The sequence below is a fragment of the Coenobita brevimanus genome, chromosome 43 (assembly GCF_032717465.1).
Source record: "Coenobita brevimanus isolate Jiangsu-jjx chromosome 43, ASM3271746v2, whole genome shotgun sequence".
Lineage (NCBI taxonomy): Eukaryota > Metazoa > Arthropoda > Malacostraca > Decapoda > Coenobitidae > Coenobita > Coenobita brevimanus.
The window spans coordinates 5,963,822-5,988,916 of NC_136996.1; the positions used below are offsets into that span (position 1 = coordinate 5,963,822).

The 25,095-nt window shown below is 41.9% G+C and overlaps 1 protein-coding gene across 1 annotated transcript in view; it reads left to right on the forward strand.

Annotated features, from left to right (window-relative positions):
* The window catches only part of Atu (Another transcription unit), a 53,497-nt gene that overhangs the window by 19,574 nt on the left and 8,828 nt on the right, over nt 1-25,095 (forward strand). Inside the window, 4 exon segments of the mRNA XM_080270816.1 lie at nt 9,870-10,111; nt 13,257-13,459; nt 18,092-18,254; nt 22,775-22,990. Of these exon segments, the coding sequence (XP_080126942.1) occupies nt 9,870-10,111; nt 13,257-13,459; nt 18,092-18,254; nt 22,775-22,990 (824 nt within the window).

A 25,095-nucleotide genomic window follows, 5' to 3' on the forward strand; every position in this document is an offset into this window, starting at 1 on the left:
TGGGGTAAAGTCTGATCTGATAAAGCCAATAATCCATTACCCTGTATAGCCGATGGTCCCCCTGATGTGGGAATTCACACTTATGTTTGAAAATAAATGGGTACAGTAGCATATCCTAGTACTAAAAATGAAAACTACAGTATACCCATCGTACACTAATTTGTCCCATAATTTTGCCATGGTTATTTCAAATCCTTGTCATTGCACTTCTTCATGACTAGTACAGTACTGTATTACTATTGTCTGTTATTGCACCTTAGCAGTCACAATGGGGAGAGGGCAGTTTCAGACAGGTTGGAGTAAAAAGGGTACGAAACAAATGCATTTTGACCCATTATGCCTTATTTAATGGACATTGTTTGTTATAGCCAACAGAAGTTTGGGCTTCGTAATGTTTGTTAAATCCTATGTCCAGTCTATTGAGGTATGTTAAATCAAGAGTCTGTTGTATAGTGCAGTAAATATTGCATGGAGTCAGTATGAAAGTGTCTGTGGGAGTTGTGTAAATACTAGATTTAAAAGACATCTTGTGATGGAAAGCTTGCCATAGGTACAGGAGTCCAGTTAATAACCAGTACATGAGAAGATGCATTTCTGATTTGTGTTTAGAAATGTTCACCATCGTGTATACTTTTATGTTAATTACTGTACATACCCGGTACTATAAGAAGGAAATTGGTTCCACTAAAGCTGGCATATTTGCTGACCATCATATATCAACACTAGTCTTAAGCTCAATCATGAAGTACCACATACTTGTATAATCCTCTGACAGCCAAGTTATTATAGCCTATTTGATCTGATCTGAGAAGAGACGTGCCTTGAGCTTTTGAAAGCTGACAGCTGATTGGTTGTCTGGGTGCATTCATTATTAATGATGTATTTTAAATTACTTCAGTGTATGGGTTCCAGTAACCATTTGATGATAAGAATGCCCCAATAAAATATTACCGTATATATAGTTATTTGCATACATTAATTTAAAGATGGGGGCATACAAAGTTTATCGGATGGCCATAGATACGTTTGAAATTTTGAATTCTCCAGACAAAACAAAACACGTCAGGGTTGGCAAAAAAAACACTTTATTTGAAAATGCCCAACCCACCTGTTTTTTTTTTTTTTTTTCCTTTTTTTTTTTTTTTTCACAAAATAACCCGAAAAAAAACAGGGAAAGGTGGTTTATTTCAAAGTTTACCATAAAACAAATAATAATGTTTATCCCTGATTATGGACAGCCCAATTAAATGATAATTTTACACATTGAGAATTTTACACAGTGAGTTGAATGAGGGGGATGATCACATTTTGACTTGTTTGTCCGTTACCCCTGTGCTGCCAGCTTCACTGAAGAACATGCTTCAGCATGAGAGCACAACTTATGAGTTGACAGAGAGATCAGTGCACACTACACAGTAGTAGGAGAAGGACTCATTTTCTTTGCTGCTACAACACAGTAGTAGGAGAAGAACTCATTTCCTTTTGCTGCTACAACTTTCTTTGGTAATTTTCCATTTACTTTGTGAAATATACAGTATAAACGTCTCTTAGATAAGCCGTTGGCTTATCTTCAGCTAAGTATTCTTCTTATGAGTGAAAAATGACTTCCATTAGTGAATGTACTCATCTTAACAGTAATAATAGCCTTGGGGTAACAAATCAAAGTCTATAAAATAGACCTATACACTCAGCTCTCACATAATGTGGGACCATTGTTCCTGGAAGCTTCTGTTTTATGAGAATTCTGTGTTATAGGGCCATGTGTTTACATGTTAAAGGGTTTCATTGTACCTAAGCCTGCCGCAAGTTCCAACTTTGGGGCAATTTTCATTTTTTTTTTCAGGATATTTACCTACCTAATAAAGACTTCATTACATACAAATGGGAGGATTCCTCACCTTGAATGGAAGAGGCTGTGGGTTTGGTGGGGGGAGGTGGAATGGGATTCCAAGACAGGGCAGGACTCCTACTGTTCCCTAGCACGGTCATCCTTCCGTGCCGGTTCCATAGAGTCGTCTTCTGAGGAAGAAGATGATTCCTGTATGTCCTGATTCCTCTTTTGCCTCTCTTCTACTTTCTGCACAAACCCCTCAAAGTCAACTGAAACATCAGCCATAGCATCTTCTTCTGGTTGTTGTTGCTGTGGAATCTCTTGGTGAGGAAAGTAGCGGTTGAGGAGAATCTGGTGACATTGGCAGATTTTCTCTTGCTGGAGGTCTTCATAGGCTTGCGTTGCATGCAACACAGTGTCCAAAGTTGCAGCTTTGCATACCTCATCAATTTCATATATCAGGAGCACTTCTGCACCAGCCAAGATATTGTTGATACGAGCCATCGACACAGCTGGTGCGGTGGTTGGTGCCTCTGCCTGATTTTTTTGGTCCTCTGCCTCCCGATGTTCCCGATCTAACTCGTTGATTCGTTGCATGGGAGATCACACAATGCCCATGTGCAGCCAGAGCATGGGGAGAGGGTGGGTTCAGCTGGGGCAGGAATGCTCAGTGGACTGTAACGACACCCCGTGCAGACACTTAATAGCAGTATGTCATAGGCTGATGCAATCCGTGCTCTGTCCGTCACTTGCCTTGTTCTTTGAATTCCAACCATAATTTACTGTAATGCCTCGAGCTGCATTCTATCATTAGGTGAGTAGTATTACTTTGAAACATATATTGGGGCCTCCCGCCGTGTTATGTCCATTGTCACCACGTAGTCAGGTCCTGTAAAAAATGAGCAGCTTCTTCTGACCGCGTTATATCAGTTTTTTCCGTTTTCTGACATTTTTTGGACACAAAATGGCTCCTCCCATGTTATGAGAGGCTCGCACACTCTGGTCATGCGTTATGTGCATGCTGACTATATTTAAAATGTAGCAGTGTTTATAATAAATTTCTTTAGATGATTGAGATTTGGTAATGAGACAACCCAACCTGGCATATGCCTAACCTATCTTAAGTCTGTTCTATCTATCTATTGCCAGATGCCTTAATCCCTTATACGGGGTGGCCACAAACAAATCGCCTCCACGTCACCTTGTCCCCCGCCATTTCAGTGCCCTGCTCCCAATTCACCTCCCTCCCCCCTCCCTCATATACCTTTCCACTCCATCCCTCCATCTCATCCTTGGCCTTCCCCTCGCTCTCTCCCCCTCCACCTCACTAACATACACTCTTCTCATCAGTCTCTCTCTCTCCATCCTCTCCACATGAACAATCCACTTCAGTATGTTTCTCCTGACGCTTCCTATCACATCCACACCACAACGCTCCTTCACATCCTTATTTGTCAGTCTGTCTCTCCATGTGACTCCACAGGCTTCTCTCAGATAACTCATTTCCACTGCTGTCACTCAACTTGTGTCCCTCCAACAACGTCCAAGCTTCACTTTCATAGGTTAGAGGTGGTATCACAATACTGTCATGTAGTAACTTTTTCACTTCCAAGCTCACTTCCTTGTTTCTTTTCACTGCCTTGAAGGAACCAGCAACCTTTCTTCCATGTTGTACCCTTTCAAGCACTTCACCCTCCAAACTTCCATCCTTATTCATCACTCTCCCCAAGTACTTAAACGTACTCACATTTTCCATTTCCTCTTCATCCAAACTTACTGTATATCCACTGACTTCACCTCACTCAAAGACCGTAACTTTACTCTTCCGTACATTCACCTTTAGAATCCGTTTCTTGCACACACTCCCAAACTCATCCACCATGCCTTGCAGCTCCCCTTTGTCTTTACTTAACAACACAGTATCATCTGCAAACAACAGTACTATCTTAAGTACAGATTATATAAGTACAGATTATATACCCTAATACTTACTAAGCAAAACCATATCTATCAAAAGCAGACTTACTAGTAATCCTAATAATTTACAAAATTAGCTAATGCTGGATATAAAGTTTACGTTCACCAGATAGTACCCTAAGGAAATTTATCTTTAATTTATCTTTCTTTCCTTCATTCTTTCCTTGTCCTTCTGCCTACGGGTGACTTTACACTCCCCCTTCTGTCTTTCATTCCTTCGTTCTTTCCTTTTCCTTCTGCCTGTGGGTGACTACACTGAATGACAAGCCAAATGGTTTCCTGTACACCGGGAAACTATTTACTACGCTGGATGGTAACCACATAACCAAATTTTGGCACCTGCTGGTTTAGTAGGTAATTATTGTGCTCCAATCGGATTGAGCTGGTGAAGGTTTATATCCAAGGGATGGTTGGGGTTTATTGCTCACGTAATGCCACTCAGGGATGAGTGAGGTTGGTCACTCTCATCTTAAATGTCAGGACCAACTGCCTAGCCCCGGGCTCCTATGCTCCTCATGGGGCAACGTAGGATTGGACGATGGATGGATGGATGGATCAAACTACAGTATTCAGATTTGTTTTCCTCAACCTTAAGCACAGTTATCCATGTTTATATTAATTTATGTTAGCTACGCTGAATAATGGGGGCGCTCACCATCCACTCACTCGTTGTAGTGCTTCTTTGGGTGTCTGCCCTTTCCTCTTCTGTCTTTCTTTCCTTCACTCATTCCTCATCCTTCTGCCTACAGGTAACTTTACACTTCCTCTTCTGTCTTTCTTTCCTTCATTCTTTCCTCTTCCTTCTGCCTATGGGTAACTCGACACTGAGTGACAAGTCAGATGGTTATCTGCACACCAGGAAACCATTTACTACTCTGGATGGTAACCATATAACCAAATTATGGCACCTGGTGGTTAGTGGGTAATTAAGGTGCTCCAATCGGATTGAGCCAGTGCAGGTTTATATCCAAGGGATGGTTGGGGCTTATTGCTCATGTAATGTCACTCAGGGATGAGTGAGGCTGGTCACTCTCATCTTAAATGTCAGGACCAACTTGCCTAGCCCTAGGCTCCTATGCTGCTCATGGGGCACCTTAGGATTGGATGATGAATGGATGGATGAAATACATTATTTAAAAGGAAAACATTAAAGTAGGTAAATTTTTTTTTTTTTTTTTTTTTTTTAAAGTGGGTTTTCCTGAAAAAAGTCAGGTGGGCAAAACCAGGTCACCCACTTTGATGCCAACCCTGAAACACGTCCACATAAGTTTCATGACCACCTTGATTTTTCCCACCTTTTTGTGCAAAATAAGGTAAATTATGTCATTATTGCAACATGTAAAATCTCCATCCATCGATCATCCAATTCTACATTGCCCCAGGAGGAGTGTAGGAGCCCGGGGCTAGGCAAGTTGGTCCTGACATTTAAGATGAGAGTGACCAGCCTCACTTATCCCTGAGTGGCATAACATGAACAATAAACCCCTAACCACCTCTTGGATATAAGCCTTCTCCGGCTCAGTCCGACTGGAGCACCGTAATTACCCACTAAACCACCAGGTGCCATAATTTGGTTATATGGTTCCAGCATAATAAATAGTTTCCTGGTGTACAGGAAACCATTTGGCTTGTCACGTAGTGTAGAGTCACCCATAGGCAGAAGTAAGAGGAATGAATGAAGGAAAGAAAGGCAGAAGAGGGAGTGTAACGTCACCTTTAGGCAGAAGGATGAGGAAAGAATGAAATAAAAAAAGAAGAGGAAGGAAGTAAATAAGGAAGGAGGAGAGGAAAGGACAGACATTCGAGAGCAGCACTACATCGAGTGAGTGGATGATGAGCAAAATCTAACCTAGTAAAACATTGGAATTCCAAAAAAAAACTACTTCAACATGGGTGCAGAATCTATATCACTGTCACTTTTAAATATCCCACAGGCCATACCTTGTCACAGCTCTGTTGTAATTTGTAATCATCATCATCATCATCTAATCCTGTGTTGCCCCATGAGGAACGAAGGAGCTTGGGGCTAGGGATGTTGGTTGTGACATTTAAGATGAGAGTGACCAGCATCATTCATCCCTGAGTGGCATTATTAGAGCAATAAACCCCAACCATCTGTTTGAAATAAACCTACACAGGCTCAATCTGGTTAAAACACCTTATTTACCCACTAAACTACCAGGCACCATAGTAGTAGTGGTAGTAGTAGTTGTTCCCTAAGCAGTCTGGCCAAACAGCCCAGAGTCCCTAAGGAACGCCATGGCCAAGGCCTGGCTCTCCCACAGATCTGTCAAGGAGTATCTGTTGTGTTGTTGGCACAGGCAATTGTGTGCAGTGCAGTCTTCGGGAATGTACTTAATAGTATGGGATGCTGTATTGCATCCTGGACAGGCATCAGTGACGGAGTCATCCAGCCTCTTTTGATAACTCAAGGGGGATAGAGGATGCCTGTAGTTTTGCTATATGGTTGCCTCCCAACTTAGTAAATGGTTTCCTGGTATACAGCATACCATTTGGCTTGTCATTCAGTGTAGAGTCACCCATAGACAGAAGGAAGAGGAAAGAAAGACAGAAGAGGAAGGAAGGAAGGAAAGAAAGAAGAGAGGAAAGGGCTGTTACCCCCATCAACCACCAAAGTTGTAACTAGATATTTGAAACTAAAAAGATAGAAAACTTACTGATGATGTGAAAGTAGAGAGCATAATGCAAACTGATTCGAAAACAAAATGCTTTCAAATAAACTTTAGTATTTTTCTGCTTAGTCAAGTGGGACATCCCATGAGCAGCTTACCCCTCTGTCTATTATTCATGAAAATTCCAGGAATATTTTATATTTCATTGCAATTGTGATGTTTTACTAGTTATATTATACAAAATTATCTTAATTTGCCTGAATATGAGAAAAAAAATCAAGGTACAGCACCTGTCAAACCTTATCTGGACATGTTTTGACTTTTTTGAGAATTCAAAATTTCTCAAGTATCTAGGCCATATGATAAACTTAGTAAGGCCCTGTTTTTAAATTAATGTGTAAGAAACAGAATCTAAAAGTGAATGTAGGGAAGAGTAAAGTTATGCTTTTTGAGAGAAAAGAAGCCACTGAATGTACAGTGAGGCTGGATGAGGAGGAAATGTAAATTTTGAGTGCATTTAAGTACTGTACTTAGGCATGGACCTTGCAAGAGGGGAACAAGTCAAGAGTGAGAGCAGTGGAAATGAGTTACTTGAGAGGAGCATGTGGAGTGACGTGGAGGGACAGGTTGACGAATGAAGAAGTGAAGGAACGTTGTGGGGTAGATGTGGATGTGGTTGAGAAGATTAGGAGAAATACAGTGAGGTGGTTTGGACATGTGGAGAGAATGGAGAATGAAAGACTGACTAAGAGGGTGTATGTAGGTGAGGTGGAGGGAGGGAGAGGGAGGGGTAGACCGAGGATGAGGTGGAGGGATGGAGTTGAGAGGTATATGAGGGAGGGGGGGGTGAGTTGGGGGGAGGGTAGTCAAATGGTGGGTGACAGAGTGACTTGGAGGCGTTTTGTCTGCGGCCACCCTTTGCGGGATTAGGGCGTCGGGCTATAGATAGATAGATAGATAGACTTAGGTAGTGTGATGAGTGAGGATTTTTTATTTTATTTTATTTTGATAATGAATGGAGGAAGGAAAAACAATGGAAAAAAAATAAGTCCATGTGCCTAAAGGCATCCTCCATTCATAAAATACTTAAAACAATTGGATTTAAAATAGAGAGTATTAAATGTATGTGGGAAGCAACTCTCAGGAAGTGAATTCCAGAGAGTAGTAGTTCTGGGGATAAATGAATTTTGATAAGCAGAGGTTCTGCTTTGTGGGGGAGAGAGTGTGAGTTCATGGGCACTCCCAGCTGCCCGAGTATTTCGGGAGAAAATGTGAAGGGGAGGCACAATTGAAGCCAGTTCGTTAGAGCACTTACTGTAAAAATATCAATAAAATTGTGCTAAAGAAGCTACACCTCTACGTACTGATAACGGAGGAAGGTCCTGCGTTATGGCAGGATTATTGATTAATCTAATGGCTTTATTCTGAATTTTGTCCAACTGCCTCAATGCAGCCGCTCCACATCCACTCCACAGTGGTGAACAGTATTTGATCTGAGAACGCACATGGCTTTTGTATATTGTGGCTATCTGCTCGTTAGTGAAGAACTCATGAACTCTGTACATAAGTCCCAGTTTTTTTGGAAGTTTATAGGGTGAAGTGCTTGAAAAGGTACAGCAGGGAAGAAGGGTTGCTGGTTCTTTGAAAGCAGTGATAAGGAACAGTGAAGTGAGCATGAAAGTAAAAAAGTCACTGTATGACAGTACAGTATTTTGATACCAAACCTGACGTATGGAAGTGAAACCTGGACCTTGCTGGAAGGGCACAGGTCAAGAGTGAGGGCAGTGGAAATGAGTTAATTGATAGGAGCACGTGGAGTTACGTAGAGAGACAGACTGACAAATGAGGAAGTGAATGGAGCATTGTGGTGTGGATGTAGATGTGATAGAAAGCTTTAGGAGAAATACATTGAGGTGGTTTGGCCATGTGGAGAGGATGGAGAGCAAGAGACAAACGAGGAGAGTATATGTGAGTGAGGTGGAGGGGGGGAGAGGGAGGGGGAGGCCAAGTATGAGATGGAGGGATGGAGTGGAGAGGTATATAAGAGAAGAGGATGTGAGCTGGGAGCAGGGTAGTGAAATGGCATTGTACAGGGTGACATGGAGGTGATTTGTTTGTGGCCACCCCTTACGGGATTAAGGTGTTTGGCAATAGATAGATAGATAGAAATAATTATCTATACAAATTTATTTTGGCAGTCGTATCATCAAACGGTTACTGAAACCCCTATAATAAAAATAATTTAAAATGCGTCGTTAATATTGAATGCACTTGGACAACCAATTGGCTGCCAGCTTTCAAAAGCTGATGGCTCTGCTCTTCTCTGATCAGCTCAAAAAGAGTATACAGTAGTTAGCTGTATAATGTGTGAGTTAGATGCATGCAGTGGAATAATAGGCAAATTTTTCTTGTGCTTTACCAAAAGATGAACCACACCCATTCTTCAAGATTGAGCATTAGAAAGCTTCTCTTTGGTATGGTATAGTGTCCATTTCCCTATCAGTGAATAAGTCTCCCCCCCTCTTTTTTTCCTCTCTCGCTTATTGTTACTTGTATTATCAAGGTAGTTTGTATAACCGGGTGGCTCATCTTCCAAATTATACAAACATCCCACAACTCTCTCCCTATCCCCTAAAAGGAGGAGGAGGAATTGCAGAAGGGCAGTTTCATTCTGCATTGCACTGGGTTTGTATCCCATTCCTTATTTTTGTCAGCTTCATACATTGCATTCTCAGTAATTTATCATAACCATTCATCATCATCGGTCTGTCCTGCTTCCTCCTACCTTCGAACTCATTGTTATATTCCACATTTACCACCCTGTGTATATCCATTTGCTCCCTGTGTGAATATGTATCTAAACACATTCTCTTTTAGTCTTCGACTTCACTTTTAGTCTTTGAACAGTCATTTGCCTTTTCGTGTTAATCCACATCATTTACAAGTCTGTGACACATCAAGATACTATATTGTGAATTTGGTTAACCAGAATATTACTATATTGTGATGGTTTAATCTCCTAGCTATGTAAGCTTAAGCTAGGAAATGCACCATACTGTAGAGCATACTGACATGTACACACCCACTAGTGACCAGTGCGTATGTCATCGTGAAACAAACAAATGACTGTAGACTTGCATGAGGATGATCATATAAGCGAAAATTGTGATCATATATCAATGAGTGAGGATTTGTTTAGGATTGTAATCATCATATAAGTGAAAATTCTATCATATAAAGAAAAGGTCCTAACTTTTTGTCAATGTATAAGCGATTCATTGCTTACCAGTTCATCATACAAGAAGGATCTGTTGTACAAAGCTTGCTCTGATGTTTTAGTTCAGCAGAATATGTACTATTTCACCTTCCCCTCTCTGCATGTATACCTGCATTTGCTTCCCATTCTAGATACAGACTTTCCATTTCAGTTGGGGCAGCAGACTTGTTTGGTGATGCCGATGACATTAGTGATGACGAAGATGACGTAGCCAAGGCAGGTGAAGAAGGTGAAAAGCGGCGCTCCAGGTCCAGATCACGCTCAAGGTCAAGATCTAGGGACAGGTCCAGATCAAGATCTAGGGACAGGTCCAGATCAAGATCAAGGGATAGGTCAAGATCAAGGGATAGGTCAAGATCAAGGTCTGGATCTCCAAGGCTTGTGGTGCCTGAGGTAAGCCTGATTAAGGGAGGCATAAGAAGTTACAGTATGCATTTTATGTTGTAGCAGCTCCACATTATTACAGTGCTTTGCCATAAACTGAGTCAGATTATGGAGTCATGATAATAGGCTGTAAACCCATATGGCACAGTGATGTATTACAGTCACCTCATAGGTGTAAGTAATGTATGCTTGACTAGTTTAAGTAATGTATGCATGACTAGTTTTTCTTTGTAAGATGCATCAAGGCAGTACAGTATTATATGGACATCTAGATAAGTTTTTGAAATGGCAAAATTTTGTGCTCATGCCACTGCCGAATTTTTTATATCTTTGATTCAGCTTTTTCTCATGGCTTTGACATTCAGAATCCATGAAATAAAATGATGTACTGTTAAGTTATGTACATCTGGACACTAATAAGTGTGGTTGTGTATAAGTAAACAAACTTGCTAAAGTTTTTATTATACTGTAGTCAAAAGAAAATTGTGTCATGCCACTTGCGTGATATTAATGATCACTTTGAAATTGTGATTAATTTGCTTCTCTCCTACGTTCCTCATGGAGCAACATTGGATTAGATGAATGAATGAATGAAACAATTTCCATTTCCATAGGCTTTCCACCTGTGTGTGTGTGTGTGTGTGTGTGTGTGTGTGTGTGTGTGTGTGTAAGTTTGCTGCAGGATTATTAATTTCCAAGATCCAGTTTTGGTGTTCTTTTTGGCATTTTTGAGCAGTTGGGTTGCAAAGAGAAAAGCCTTTTCAGTAACAATTATTACCTTCAATAAATTTGCCCATGATGTGTGTAGCTTTAATAGTCTCTAAGATAACTGCATTTTGGTGCTCATTTTGGTGATTTTTGGCTTATTTTCAGGAATGTGGTTGGAGATTTTTTGGATATCACCACTTACATCTCTATAAACTTCCCAGCGATGTGTCTGGGTTTTTTGTATCTTTAATAGCTCCCGAGATAACCCAGTTTAGGTGTTCGGCACTTTCAGTCTTTTTTCAGTTTTCCAGTTTTTGAAAATAGGTTAACTTAAGAAACAGCAGTTGCTTTTTTATAAGCCTTCCAACAATGTAGGTTCATTGGAGCTTCAATTGTTTCTGAAATAACACAGTTTTGGTGTTTGACTTGGCTTTTTTTTTTTTTTTTTTTTTCCCCCCAGTATGATGGGAGTTTTTGAGAAATGTCTCTTAAATAATGCCTACAGTAATACTTTTTCATGAGCTTTCAGATGATGTATACAGTATATGTAGATCTTCTGTAGCTTAAGTTTCTCAGATAGTGCTTTTGGTGGGCAGTTTGGCATTTTTTTGCCTTTTTCAGCAGTATGGTGACAAATTTTGAGATAATCCACTTTCATAACCCCTGGTACTTTTTCATAAGCTTTCCATAGATGTACATAGATAGTACAATTTTGCAGCTTTGCTGTACCAGCTTACATCCACTGCAAATTGACTTAGGACCTACACACAGAATTGCTAGTGGGAGTGTATGTTCCTGTCACTCCGAGCTTACACCTCCCTCTTTTTTCGTGTGCATTACTGTTTGCCCTGTCATTTTCCTAGAGTTGAGTTGTCATGCTTAGAAAGTACTGCTCAAGGGATGAGAGGGTCCATATCATTGCATGGAGGCAGGATAATGTCCATGTCAACACGATTTGTGAACGTACTGGATCCGCAAAGTCAACCGTTATGAAGATCCCTGCTGCAGCGTGCAGCCTGCCACCTTATGTCGTACCAGAGCACAAGCATGGTGGTGGAAAGAAGAGGACGACTTCCAGAGGTCCAGATACGGTTCTGAAGAGGGAAGTAATCAAGAACCCTCGACTGACAGCAGCAGAATTGAAGAGAATGCATCCCCAGCTGTTACAAGACGTCTCAATTCGAACTACTCAACACTGCTTGCAGAAGAATCTGGGTTTGCCAAACCGCACCACAGCCAAGAAACTGCTTCACACTGACCGCATGAAGAAGCAGCGCATTCAGTTTGCCAAGAAATATGCACACTGGACATTGGATGAGTGGAGAAAAGTTATGTTTTCCGATGAAAGCACATTTCAAGTGTTCCAGGCGCATTCTGCCAAGGTCCATCGCCCTGCCTCGCTTAGTCAATATGACCCTACTTACACGGTGCCGACTGTTAAGCACTCACAATCAGTAATGGTATGGGGGTGTTTCTCAGGTGAAATGGGAAGGGGAGGCCTCTACTATCTTCTTAGGAACTTGATGATGAATGGTGGCTGGTACATTCAAGTTCTGAAAGATCATTTGTTAAACTTTTTTGCTATTCATGGGTTTGACTTTTTCATGCACGATTCAGCTGCATGTCACAAGTCAAGGAAGGTGACAAAATGGCCTCAGGATAATTGGATTGAGGTCCTTGACTGGCCTGGCAACAGTCCGGATCTAAATCCGATACAAAACTGGAGGGCAAAGATGACGAAAATCATGGCAGAGAAGAAGACACCCAATCTGGACAACCTCAGGACTGAACTGACAAATGTTTGGTGCAAAGAAATATCCTTAGATTACATTAGAGATCTAAGTGATTCCATGACAAAACGCATCCAACTGGTCCTGAAAAACAAGGGAAACATGGTTTCATATTAATGAATGGCATTTTATGAACAAACATTGTGATATGCTATGATTTCTGTGTTTTTTAACACCTTGTGGGAGGAGGTCCTAAGTCAGTTTGTGATAGCTGTACTGCATGTCTTAAAGTGTTCTAACTTACTTGCTCAGATAATTACAATTTCAAAATGATGGTACAGTACTTATGTCAGTAATCGAGATGAAGTACAAACCAGGATAATAATTAACAGTGCCTGCTGGAGTGGAGAATACTCTGAGTTATTCATCATTCGAGCTGGGCAGTACAAAATTTTTACTCCTGGTTGCACTCTGTAGTAATGCATTTTCCAGCTGTGCATCCTATGATGAAGTTGCATTCACAGTGCATGTACACTGTTCAGTAGAGATTATAGCATTGACTGCCATCTATATATATATATATATATATATATATATATACACACACAGTATATACTGTAATGTAATTTTTAAAGTTATCATGTCCTAGAATATTAGTGGCTTTTGTAAGAAAGCTGGTCACCTGAAGTCTGATAATCTGTTATCTCTGATGGAAGGATGAAGAAAAAGAGGAAGAAGGCCCCCCACCAGAGACCAGGATTGAGGCAGAAATTCCAAAGATCAACACAGACCTTGGGCGGGACATCCACTTTGTCAAACTGCCTAATTTCTTGTCAATTGAGACGCGCCCCTTTGATCCTGAACTCTATGAAGATGAGATTGATGAAGAGGAGACGTTGGATGAAGAAGGTCGTGCAAGGTAAGTTGGTGAGCTTATGACAGACCAGAGAGTGGTAATAGGAGCATTGTAATTCATTGTTTGTTATTTTTTGCATTGTTTTTGTTATTAAGACTGCAGAGTACAAAAAGTTGCATTCCTGCCTGTGAAGCTGATTTGCAAGTTTCTCCTGATACTGTATACAGTACCTTTTGTATGGAAAAGCTGTGATATTTTCTAGCACATCCCAGACTTTTAACAATTACTGCTCTTACTGTAATTACATATCATTCTTCTGCGCTGTTTATTTATTTATTTATATATTTATTTATTTTTAGTGTTTACCCTGTCAGTAAATTCTTTTCCTGTTTCATTTTCGTTTTGCAGACACCATATTCATACATACCCATACATTGAGTTTTATTGATGCTTATAAAAGCAGGAGCACTGAGGATAAGGTATGTCTATCTGTCTATTGCCAGATGCCCCAATCCCGCAAGGGGTGGCCACAAACAAATTGCCTCCATGTCGCCCCGTCCCCCACGATTTCACTGCCTCTCTCCCAGCTCACACACCCCTCTCTCATATACCTCTCCACTCCATCCCCCCATCTCATCCTTGGTCCTCCCCCTCCCTCTTTCCCCCTCTACCTCACTCACATACACTCTCCTCATCAGTCTCTCACTCTCCATCCTCTCCAAAAGGCCAAACAACCTCAGTGTGTTTCTCTTAACGCTTCCTATCACATTCACATCCACACCACAATGCTCCTTCACTTCCTCATTTGTCAGTCTGTCTCTCCATGTGACTCACATGCTCCTCTCAGATAACTCATTTCCACATCTCTCACTCTTGACTTCTGTCCTTCCAACAAGATCCAAGCTTCACTTCCATACATTAAAGTTGGTATCACAATACTGTCATGTAGTAACTTTTTCACTTCCATGCTCACTTCCTTGTTTCTTATCACTGCTTTCAAGGAACCAGCAACCTTTCTTCCTTGTTGTACCCTTTCAAGCACTTCACCCCCTAAGCTTCCATCCTTACTCATCATACTACCCAAGTTCTTAAACACACATTTTCCATTTCCTCCTCATCCAACCTCGCTGTACATTCACTGACTTCACTTCTCTCGAAGACCATACCTTTACTCTTCTCTACATTCACCTTTAGATAAGATATGGTTGTATATATTTATTATATTTTTTAATGAACTGTAATTGTATTTATCCTAGGTAGTCTGTCTCCTTGTGCCCAAGTGTCCTCTGATAGGCATGAAGATGGCATATATTGCACAGCACACCATCACTGTTGGGATGCTAATGTTAATAGTTAGGGCTTGTGTGTTCAGGTCGTATTGGTAGCTCCTGTTGAAGATCATTAGCTAATGACTCTCTTACTTAAATTCTGATCCTTAACCCCCTTAAGCCAATGATATGTCTTGTAGTCATCTTGTAGACAGCTTTATTCAGCATGGGAGACACTGAATGGTGATTGTTAGATACAGTACTACCTTAATCAGTTCCCTAAGTGCTAATAGTTGTACAGTATATACCTAAATCTTCTGGTATGCTCAAGATTGTGACACATGGAGAGCTGCAATTGAGTGAAAAGGCCTACACATTTTAGTCTTGTTTATGATCTCTAAATGTAATGTAATTTCCATCCATCCATCCATCATCCAATCCTACACTGCTCCATGAGGAGCATAGGAGCCCGGGGCTAGGCAGTTGGTCCTTACATTTAAGATGAGAGTGACCAGCCTCACTCATCCCTGAGTGGTATTACATGAGCAGTCAACCCCAACCATCCCTTGGATATAAACCTTCACCAGCTCAATCCGATTGGAGCTCAATAATTACCCACTAAAACCACCAGGCGCCAAAATCTGGTTATATGGTTACCACCCAGGTAGGGGGACCACTGATGCCATATTCATTGTTCGACAGCTTCAGGAAAAATATATTGGTAGGAGAAGGGATCTTTATTTTGTTTTTGTTGATTTGGAAAAGGCCTTTGACAGAGTCCCTAGAGAGGTGGTGAAGTGGGCAATGAGAAAGCTTGGCTTGGAGGAGTGGCTGGTTAGGGTGGTTATGGCCATGTATGTGGGTGCTCACACCCAGGTGAGAGTGAATGGAGATTTGAGTGATGAGTTTTCCGTGAATGTTGGTGTGCATCAGGGGTCAGTCTTGAGTCCCATGTTGTTTATCATGGTACTTGAAGCCCTTTCACGTGACTTTAGAAACGGACTCCCGTGGGAGTTGTTGTATGCTGATGATTTGGTGTTGATTGCAGAGAATGAAAGGGAGGCGGAGGAAAGCTTTAGGAAATGGAGAGATTGTATGGGACAAAAGGGTTTAAGGGTAAATGCAGATAAAACAAAAGTGATGATATCTAGGGTTGGTGGCGGTACTGTCAAAGACGAGGGAGAGTGGCCATGTGCAGTTTGCCACAAGGGCGTGGGAAGTAATTCCATCTTGTGCAGTGTGTGTGATAAATGGGTGCATAAGAGATGTAGTGGTATCAGAGGTAGACTGCGAGATAATGCTGATTTTATGTGTACGGCGTGCCGGGGTGAGCAGGTGGAGATCGTCAGACGTGAAAGGATTGAACTTGCTGGTGAATCTCTTGAGTGTGTGGAAGAGTTTTGTTATTTGGGAGACATGTTGTGTGCTGGAGGTGGGGCTGGAGCTAGCTCTGTGGCTAGGGTGAGAAGTGGTTGGAAGAAGTTCAGGGAGCTCTTGCCTCTCCTGACATTGAGAGGGCTCTCCCTTCGTGCTAAGGGGTCTTTGTATGTAGCATGTGTTAGGAGTGTAATGCTGTATGGCAGTGAGACCTGGGCAGTGAAGGAGGAAGACATTCGCCGGCTCAGACATACAGAAATGACAATGATTAGGTGGATGTGCAGTGCGTCCCTGCGTCCAAGGCCTGGAGGGGCTGGGTTTACAATGGAAGAGTTGAGAGGTAGGATGGGACTGGAGTGTATTGGTGTTGTGATGAGGAGAGGTAGATTGAGGTGGTTTGGACATGTGGAGAGGATGGTGGATGATAATTGGGTGAGGAAGGTGAGAAGTGTTAATATTGGGGTTGTGGTTATGAGGGGTAGACCGAGAAAGACATGGGACGAGGTCATTAAGTGTGACCTTAGGGTTAAGGGACTGAACATGGAGGCTGCAATGGATCGTGCAGCGTGGAGAGCCGCCATTAGGTGACCAAGGCCGACACATGCAAGCATGTTGGAGCCTTTAAAAAACGAAACGAAAAACGAAACGAACCCAGCTTAGTAAATGCTTTCCTGGTGTACAGGAAACCATTTGGCTTGTCACTCAGCGTAGTCACCCACAAGCTGAAGGAAGAGGAAAGAAGGAAGGAAAGAAAGACAGAAAAGGGAGTGTAAAGTCACCCGTAGGCAGAAGGACAAGGAAAGAATGAAGTAAAGAAAGACCGAAGAGAAAGGCAGGAATGAAGGATGGAGAGGAAAGTGCAGACACCCGAGAGCAGCACTACATCGAGTGAGTGGATGGTGAGTGCCCCCACCTACCACAATTTAATTTGACATAAGATCCCTATGCTAAAGATTAAAGTGTTCCCTGCCATAGTCATGATTAGTCTTGGGACCTTTTAACCCCTACCCTTCCGGTTTTTTTGGGCCCCCCTCACCTCCTGAAAACCTGTTTATTATTATTATTTTTTTTCTCAAACATTCCCTTTTGGTGAGAAACTAACGAAAATCAGCAAGAAAATTGCTCCCGTCACCCCCAAGTGCTCCTAAGGTGGGTCTCCCCTCACCTCAGCCAGGTGTTCTGTTAACGGGCCAGTGCGGCTGCTCTGTTTTCTACAGTGGGAAGGAGGAGGGTAACTAATCAAAACCAACCTAAATACATATATTTACATTTACTTGCTACAAAAGTACATATACATCAACAATATTGTGGTATATATATATATATATATATATATAAAATGGGTGAAAATAACATAGGTTCATAATGGTACCACCCATAAATCACCGATTTGTGGCACATTTGACTAGCTGATGCTGTTGTTTCTACTAACATACACTAGAGGAAGGTCTCATGCGTCTGCCTGCCACAAATCACTTGCGAAATTTTAAAAATGTGCACACAATGTGCCTTGCAATTGCGAATCGTATGGTGTACGATGACAGGTCAATGGCGGCTCCTATGGACCCTTGTATGAAGTATGATGACGGGAGGGTACGGGTTAATCAGCAGTCTACTCTTCTACTACTTGGCTGTTCACTTGTGCATTGTGCCATTGTCATCTTTAGTTTTCAAAATTTAAATTACTTTCCAGTTGTACTTGGCATTACAATTTGTGTGTGCCAAATGCCATTCAGGTTGACAAGATAATTTGTTTTAGTGGAGTGAATTGAATAGTTTACTGCTGCTCAGCAAAGATAGCCTTAGTCTAGAATTCTTCTTCAAAAGGCATTATGATTGAAGGAATGCCATGCCAGAGCAACTTTCTTACTGTGGTGATTATGATCATTATTGTTACCCCAACTCGTAATTTTCACCTTGAGGTGAGACTGAACCCAGAAACAAAGAAAGGGACTCTGCACACATGATAGTATTTACACAGCTATAGTGATTCATGCTAAGCAGTGTTAAGAGAGTTAAAGAAATTACCCAACAAACATTGCAATTTCAGGCTAAAACTGAAGGTTGAGAATACAATGCGGTGGCGTACTGTGTTTGACTGAGAGGGCAACGAGGTGAAGGAGAGTAATGCCAAGTTGGTTCGCTGGTCTAATGGATCCATGTCTCTTCACCTTGGTTCTGAAATCTTTGATGTGTACAAGCAGCCTTTGCAGGTTTGTTGGTGAAGTTAATACATGTTTGGTTTTATTTATCATACATTGTTCTTGCTTGTCATCTGTGCAAAGCAGGTAAGGAAATTCCCCTATTAGTTTTTGTAAAATGCTACTATGAATGTAGACTGGTACAGTGTCCTGTCCTTAAAGTGTCTTGCAAAATGATGTGTAGCCTCAGGCCCCTGTTCCCTGAAGGGTACAGTGTGAGATTGTTATTTTTTTATTTATTTATTTATTTATTTATTTTCAACCATCTGCCCTGAATACTGTTGTACCATATCCATCATCCAATCTTGTATTAAGGCCCCCCCCCCCCTTTTTTTTTTTTTTTTTTTTTATATGGAACATTGGAGCCAGGAGTGAGGCTACTCATTCGCAACACTTAAAATGAGGGTGACCAGCATCACTTGCCCCAGAGCGGCATTATGTGAGCAATAACCCCCAGCCACTCAGCGGATGTAAGTCATAATGAGCTAGATCTGGTTGGAGTTCTTTAATCCAGTTGACTGCCAGGTGTCATTAGGCTACATGGTTACCACCCAACTTAATAAATGGTTTCCTGAGACACAGGAAACCATTTGTCTTATTACATAATGTACAGTCACCCAAGGCAGCACTAAGTGAAACTCATGCCCATTGAGATAGAAGTCAGTGCTGTTCCTGATTCCCAGCCAGTCTGGCAGCACGACTCTCCTCAACTGTGGTCAACGTCCCCTGTGAGATGAATCCCTACTTTGATCTTAGGCGGTCTCCTGTACACTCATCCGCTGCTGCCAGGGTAGCATGCTTATTCCCCAAATGCCAGGCTATTATAACACTGTTATCACCTGGCAATTTCCCGGAAATTGCTTGTTTTCAAACCTTAATATCATGGAGAGTGTAGCACTTAGGGAAACAAAGACCATATTACTAGAGACGTACCGTTACCAGAATTTTTACTGATGCCGATACCACAAAATTGAACCGATACCGATATTAATACCGATACCGATACCAGTGCAATGGAGACCAATCTGTTAAGCTGTTGCACATACTCGTACAACTTTCTTTTTTTCAAGTTTGTCATTAAACTACTATGCACCTTGTACTCAAAATAATGTGATACTGAACAATTGGATATTACCCATAATTGATTTTTCATCCCTATAAAACATCCAAATTCTATTTAACAAAATAACTTCCAGTGAGTGATATACTACGCACTAAATTGCTTTTAAGTACACTAAATTGCTTTTAAGTATCAGTAGTATCGGCAGAAAATCAGCCGATACTAGTTCTGATTCCGATACTCTTAAAATGGGCTGATACCACTGATGCTGATGCCAATACCAGTACATCAGTACATCTCTACATATTACTTACCAACTCTTCCTCTTGTGAATGAAAGTATCCCCAGGTCTGTAGGTTGTTGCGTGGTTGAGTAATGACGTGGGGAAGAGAACTAATTTTCGTCGCGAGAGCTGGACGTTTTCATGCTTCTGCCTGCGGCACCGACTATGGTTTTGCTCTCGACGTGATAACTTCTCCACTGCTAGATAAACTAGACTCCGTTTGATCCGAGGCATGCCTTATGGCACTATCACTGAGCCCTATCCAAGTATCCTTGCAAAGAGGCTTGGTAGGGGTGGATGATGCAGTTTGCTACAGGCGGTGCAGACAGAATCAGACAGATAGGAACCTGAAGGCATCATTGTACACCTTGCAAAAGCACACGGGCGAGACTGACTCTTGCCAGTGTGCTGTGGAAGGACTCCCTCCCTACCCTTTGGTGCCGAGATGAAATGGCAGCTGGTTCAAATGATGGTGGGAATTCAGGAAGACACTTGCATGTACAGCCACTACCTGGTGGCTGTGTGGAAGCCAGATTGTGATGTGTATAGACTTTACCCGGTGGATGGGGGTTAAAGATATCCCATCGTTCAGCAGGGTCCTCAACAGTACTGAGCACATCGAACCAATTTGAGACTGCCACTGCATTCTTATATGTACACTCCCCATCCATGAATTTCTCAAGATGGAACCTTTTTTTGTGACATCTTGGGAATCTCTCCTTTCTGATTTGTTGCCTTAGAGTAGCAACAAGTCTGTGATCAGCAGCAAAGAACTCTGTACTCCTGAAAACCCTGCAATTGTGAAGGATCCTCCAGTGAGTACTAACAAGAATGTGATCAGTCTTCATAGCAACCCCTCCGGTATTGGGATACCAAGCCCAACAGTGAAGATTTGGCTGCGAAACCAGGATCCAGCAGTTCTTAACTTACGGTATTTTGCAATATCCAGAAGGTAAGAACTATTGGAATTCATGGTTCCAGAGCCATGGGGACCTGTCCAGTCCCTGAAGCCCTCGCTGTCAGTGCCAGTAACTACATTAAAGTCACCCAAGATCAGGAGTATATTTCGCGAAAGGCACAGTTCCACAACAGGGTCAGTTTTGGTGTAGAATAGCTCTTTCTCTTCTTGTTCACTTATTTCAGTTGGAATATACGCTGCAATAAGAGAGACGAAGCCCAAGGAGTACTTCAGGCTCACCAGCATTATACCCTCATCAACCGGAGTAACGCTGTCGACACAAGAGATAGTGATCAGCAGTTGCCACAGCAACACCTCTAAGATGGGCACCATTGTCACAGCCAGACCAGTAGTATGTGTAACCATCACTACTGATCTCACCATGTCTGGGCCACTTCACTTCAGAGAGTGCAGCCATCACGACTCCCAATTGCCCCAACTCTCGTGAGAAAAAAGGCAGTCAATCATCCTTTGAAAGTCATAGAACACTCCAAGCCCCCACCCGCGGTGTCTTCCGAATGTTAAACCCATGTTTGGAACCTGGAGCCCGCGTGTCCTCTGCGCCACCATGGTACGAATCAAAAGGAGGATCTGGACTAGGGAGTCCCCCCCACCATCTGGCTTCTGGGGTCTCATAGACTTTACCCAGCAACCATCATGGTGGGTGCCAGAATGACGGCTCCAAAAGCCCTGCCAGATCGACATGGAAGGGAGGACCCCCTGGCAAAACAGGGTCAGGGTCAGGCAGTAAGCACTGACCCCTATCCCTCTGCCCTCTTGGTTGTTTTTTCTTTACAGGGAGGGGATGCAAACCCCACCCCAACCTCCCAAGTCAGGAGAGCGCTCACCACTAACCTGTGGGCATGGGCATGGAATCACAGGTTTTATATCAGAGGTTTCCTTCTCTTAGGTGGATTGCCAACTAAGGTTAACGAGCTCCACCTACCCTACAAGATGGCTGTTGGCATAAAGTGCTCATCTGCCGTTTGGCAAGTTTTGTTTTTCATTCTTCAAGGTGTCTGCTCACCTTCCTCACTGACCTAGACCAGTGGGGGTGCTGGTTAATCGCTGATGATCTGACCATGAAATAGATAGTGCTGGATCACATGGTACCAGTAGCAGAACAGTGTCTGACCTGACAGTATATGAGCAGTAGACCCCAACCAACTGTCGAATGTAAACCATCATGGGTCACATCCAGTTAGAGCATCTTTATCTGTCAGACCACCATGCATCCTTTTAATATTTGGTTACTACCCAACATAGTAGCTACTGTAAATGAGTTCTTAACCTGTGGATTGCCAGCCACAGCTCAGGCTGTGGTGGCCGTGCATCACTGTAACAACTCGACCCCTACGCAAACTTACACATGGCGCTGTGCAAAGACGGAGAGAGAGAGAGAGAGTGAGATCTTTTTCTTTTCACCAGATGATGCCCTGGATGTTTATCTTCAGGTTTATAATAAAAAAAAATAATAATAATAATTTTTGATTTTTTTTTTTTTTCTTCATTTTTTCACAACTCCCATACATAAACGTATGCATGGCCCTACGCAAAGACGGAGAGAGAGAGAGAGAGAGAGAGTATTTTTTTCACCAGATGGTTCTCTGGACGTTTATCTCCAGGTTCATAATAAAAAAAAAAAAAACTTTTTTTCTCTTCGTTTTTTGTCACCACGGGTTGGGATAAAAAATGGGTAATTGAGCAATCCATGGGTTAAGTTAGAGGATTAGAGTCATGTAAAGTTAGTTGTACTTTGAGTGGGTGGATATTGGATGCTTCTGTGTACTGCACAGATTTGTCTGTCATAAAAACCTTCCATGTTTCCTTATGGATTTTCTTGCACTTAATCTGTTGATGTTTGTAGTGATACATTACCCATATTAGAAATTTCTTGTTTAATTTTCTTTTAACTGTACTATCTAATACTATATATTTTTTTCCTGTGTATTTTTTGTTGGAAATCACAATATAATACACTTTGTGGTGTAAGAATTACCAAATGCAGTGATTGTCTCATACTGGTCTAAGCATATCTTACTCCTGGTAATTTCTCATTCATATTCTTATCAGTATTTTTAGTCCTAGTTTATGCATATCATATTGTTCAGCTTAGCAAGTAATTGATGTGGAAGCATTGTCAGGCTTAAATATAACAGTTATAGCTATGTCATACACATGTATCTGTTATGCATCTTATAACCAACTTCTTACATTGCTGTTAATTGCAGGGTGACCACAATCATTTGTTCATCCGACAAGGCACAGGTCTTCAGGGTCAGGCCGTATTCCGCACCAAGCTGACCTTCCGTCCGCATTCCACTGACTCGTTTACCCATCGCAAGATGACTCTTTCTCTTGCTGACCGTTCACAGAAGACCAGTGGTGTCAAAGTTCTGTCTAATGTTACCAGGGACCCAGAGACCAGCCGTGCTGAGAGTATTAGGGTAAATGGCCAATATTCTGTGCTTACTTGTTTCATGTATGAATGGGGCACCTAAAGTTTTATTATAGCTGTCTACATAGTTCCTCGTTCACCAGTTTAAATTTGCCGAGGAAGGGCTTCATAATACTAAGCATACATCCATCCATCATTCATCATCCAATCCTGTATCGCCCCATGAGGAGCGTAGGAACCCGGGGCTAGGCAAGTTGGTCCTGACATTTAAGATGAGACACTGTTATTTAATAGGGGTTAAGAGGAGTACCTTATTAAATGCGACACTGTCCATCCATCCATCCATTATCCAATCCTACATTACCCCATGGAGAACGTAAGAGCCCGGGGCTAGGCAGTTGGTCCCGACTTTTAAGATGAGAGTGACCAGCCTCTCATCCCTGAATGGCATTACATGAACAATCAACCCCAACAACCCCTTGGATTTAAACCTTCACCGGCTCAATCCGATTGGAGCACAATAATTACCCACGAAACCACCAGGCGCCAAAATTTGGTTATATGGTTACCACCCAGCATAGTAAATGGTTTCCTGGTGCACAGGAAACCATTTGGCTTGTCACTCAGTGTCAGAGTAATATTAAGCAGAATGTCCATACCTGAGCGAAATGAAGTGCTTGTTGGAGATGTGCAAGAAGGCATTGATGATTGAAACTGTGCCATTAGAGTGGAAATAGTCTGTGATTTTACCCCTGTACAAAAATAAAGGCGAACGAAGTGAGTGCAAGAATTTTTGTGGCTTAAGTGTGTTGAGTGTTGTAGGGAAGGTATATGGAAGAATTTTTATAAAGTAAGAGAGATATCAGAAGGCCTAGTGAGTTATGAACAGGGTGACTTTAGGAGTGGCAGTGGATGTGTGGATCAAATATTTGCAGTGAGACATAGTGGAGGAGGCTTGTGATAAAGACTATAAGATGCTTATGCCATTTATGGATCTGGAATAAACATACAACAAAGTAGACAGAGAAGGATTGTGGATGGTTTTACGCATGTACAGTGTAGGTGGTAAGCTGCTATGGTCCTTTCACCGCAAGAAGTCCGTTCAGGGTGGGGCCCACCTGGTGAATCACCTCTAGCGATGCTGCCAAATCAACCGTAGTACATGCCTCTCTCTCTCTCTTATTTCCCATCTATGTGCTATTTGAAATTGTTTTTTATATTCTGTATATAGTAAAGGAAGCTATATAGTACATTGAGTATCACTTTTTAGAATTATAACAACGATTTGAATGAATTCTATGACACGTGGCAGTGCTTTTTTCCCATGTTGCCACGCCGTAGAGTTGCCAATTTGACCACCAATTAACGGATTATCACCTACCCCCATCCCACCTGTTTCTCTCTCCCTCTCTCTCTCTTTCTCTCTCTCTCTCTCTTTCGTCAATATAACAGAAAGTTCTGATGACGAAGAAAATTATGATTAAAGATCAGAGAGAGGATTAGGCCTACAGGGGAAACCTCTTAAAAATAAAACGTGTCTAGACTTTTACCTCATAATTGGTGTGGAAAAAAAATTGGAAATAAATAATATATATACAATATATATACATATATATATATATATATATATATATATATAGAGAGAGAGAGAGAGAGAGAGAGAGAGAGAGAAACAGGTGTGATGGGGGTAGGTAGGGAGACAGAGTGATAATCAGATAATTGGTGGTCAAATTGGCAACGTCGCACTCGGGGGAATTCCAAATTCTGCCACACCCTGAACGGACTTCTTGCTGCGAAAGGACCATAGATGCCATTAAGAGTTCTCATGATCGTAATGAGGTATGCGTAAGAGTAAATGGGCATTTAAGTGAATGGTTCACGATCAGAGTGGGTGTGCGACAAGATTATGTGACGTCCCCATGGTTGTTCAATACTGTATATACAGTATATGGATGGGGTGATGAGAGAAGTAAAGACACGAGTAATGGAGAGAGGGATAGCATTTGTAATGAATGAATGGAATACGGTATCTCAAATATCATGTAAGCTGATGATGCAGTGCTACTTTGCAGATACTGGACAAGAGCTTGGTAGACTAGTGCAGAGTTTTGTAGATGTCTGTGTGCGTTGTGCCTTGAGAGTAAATGTAGAAAA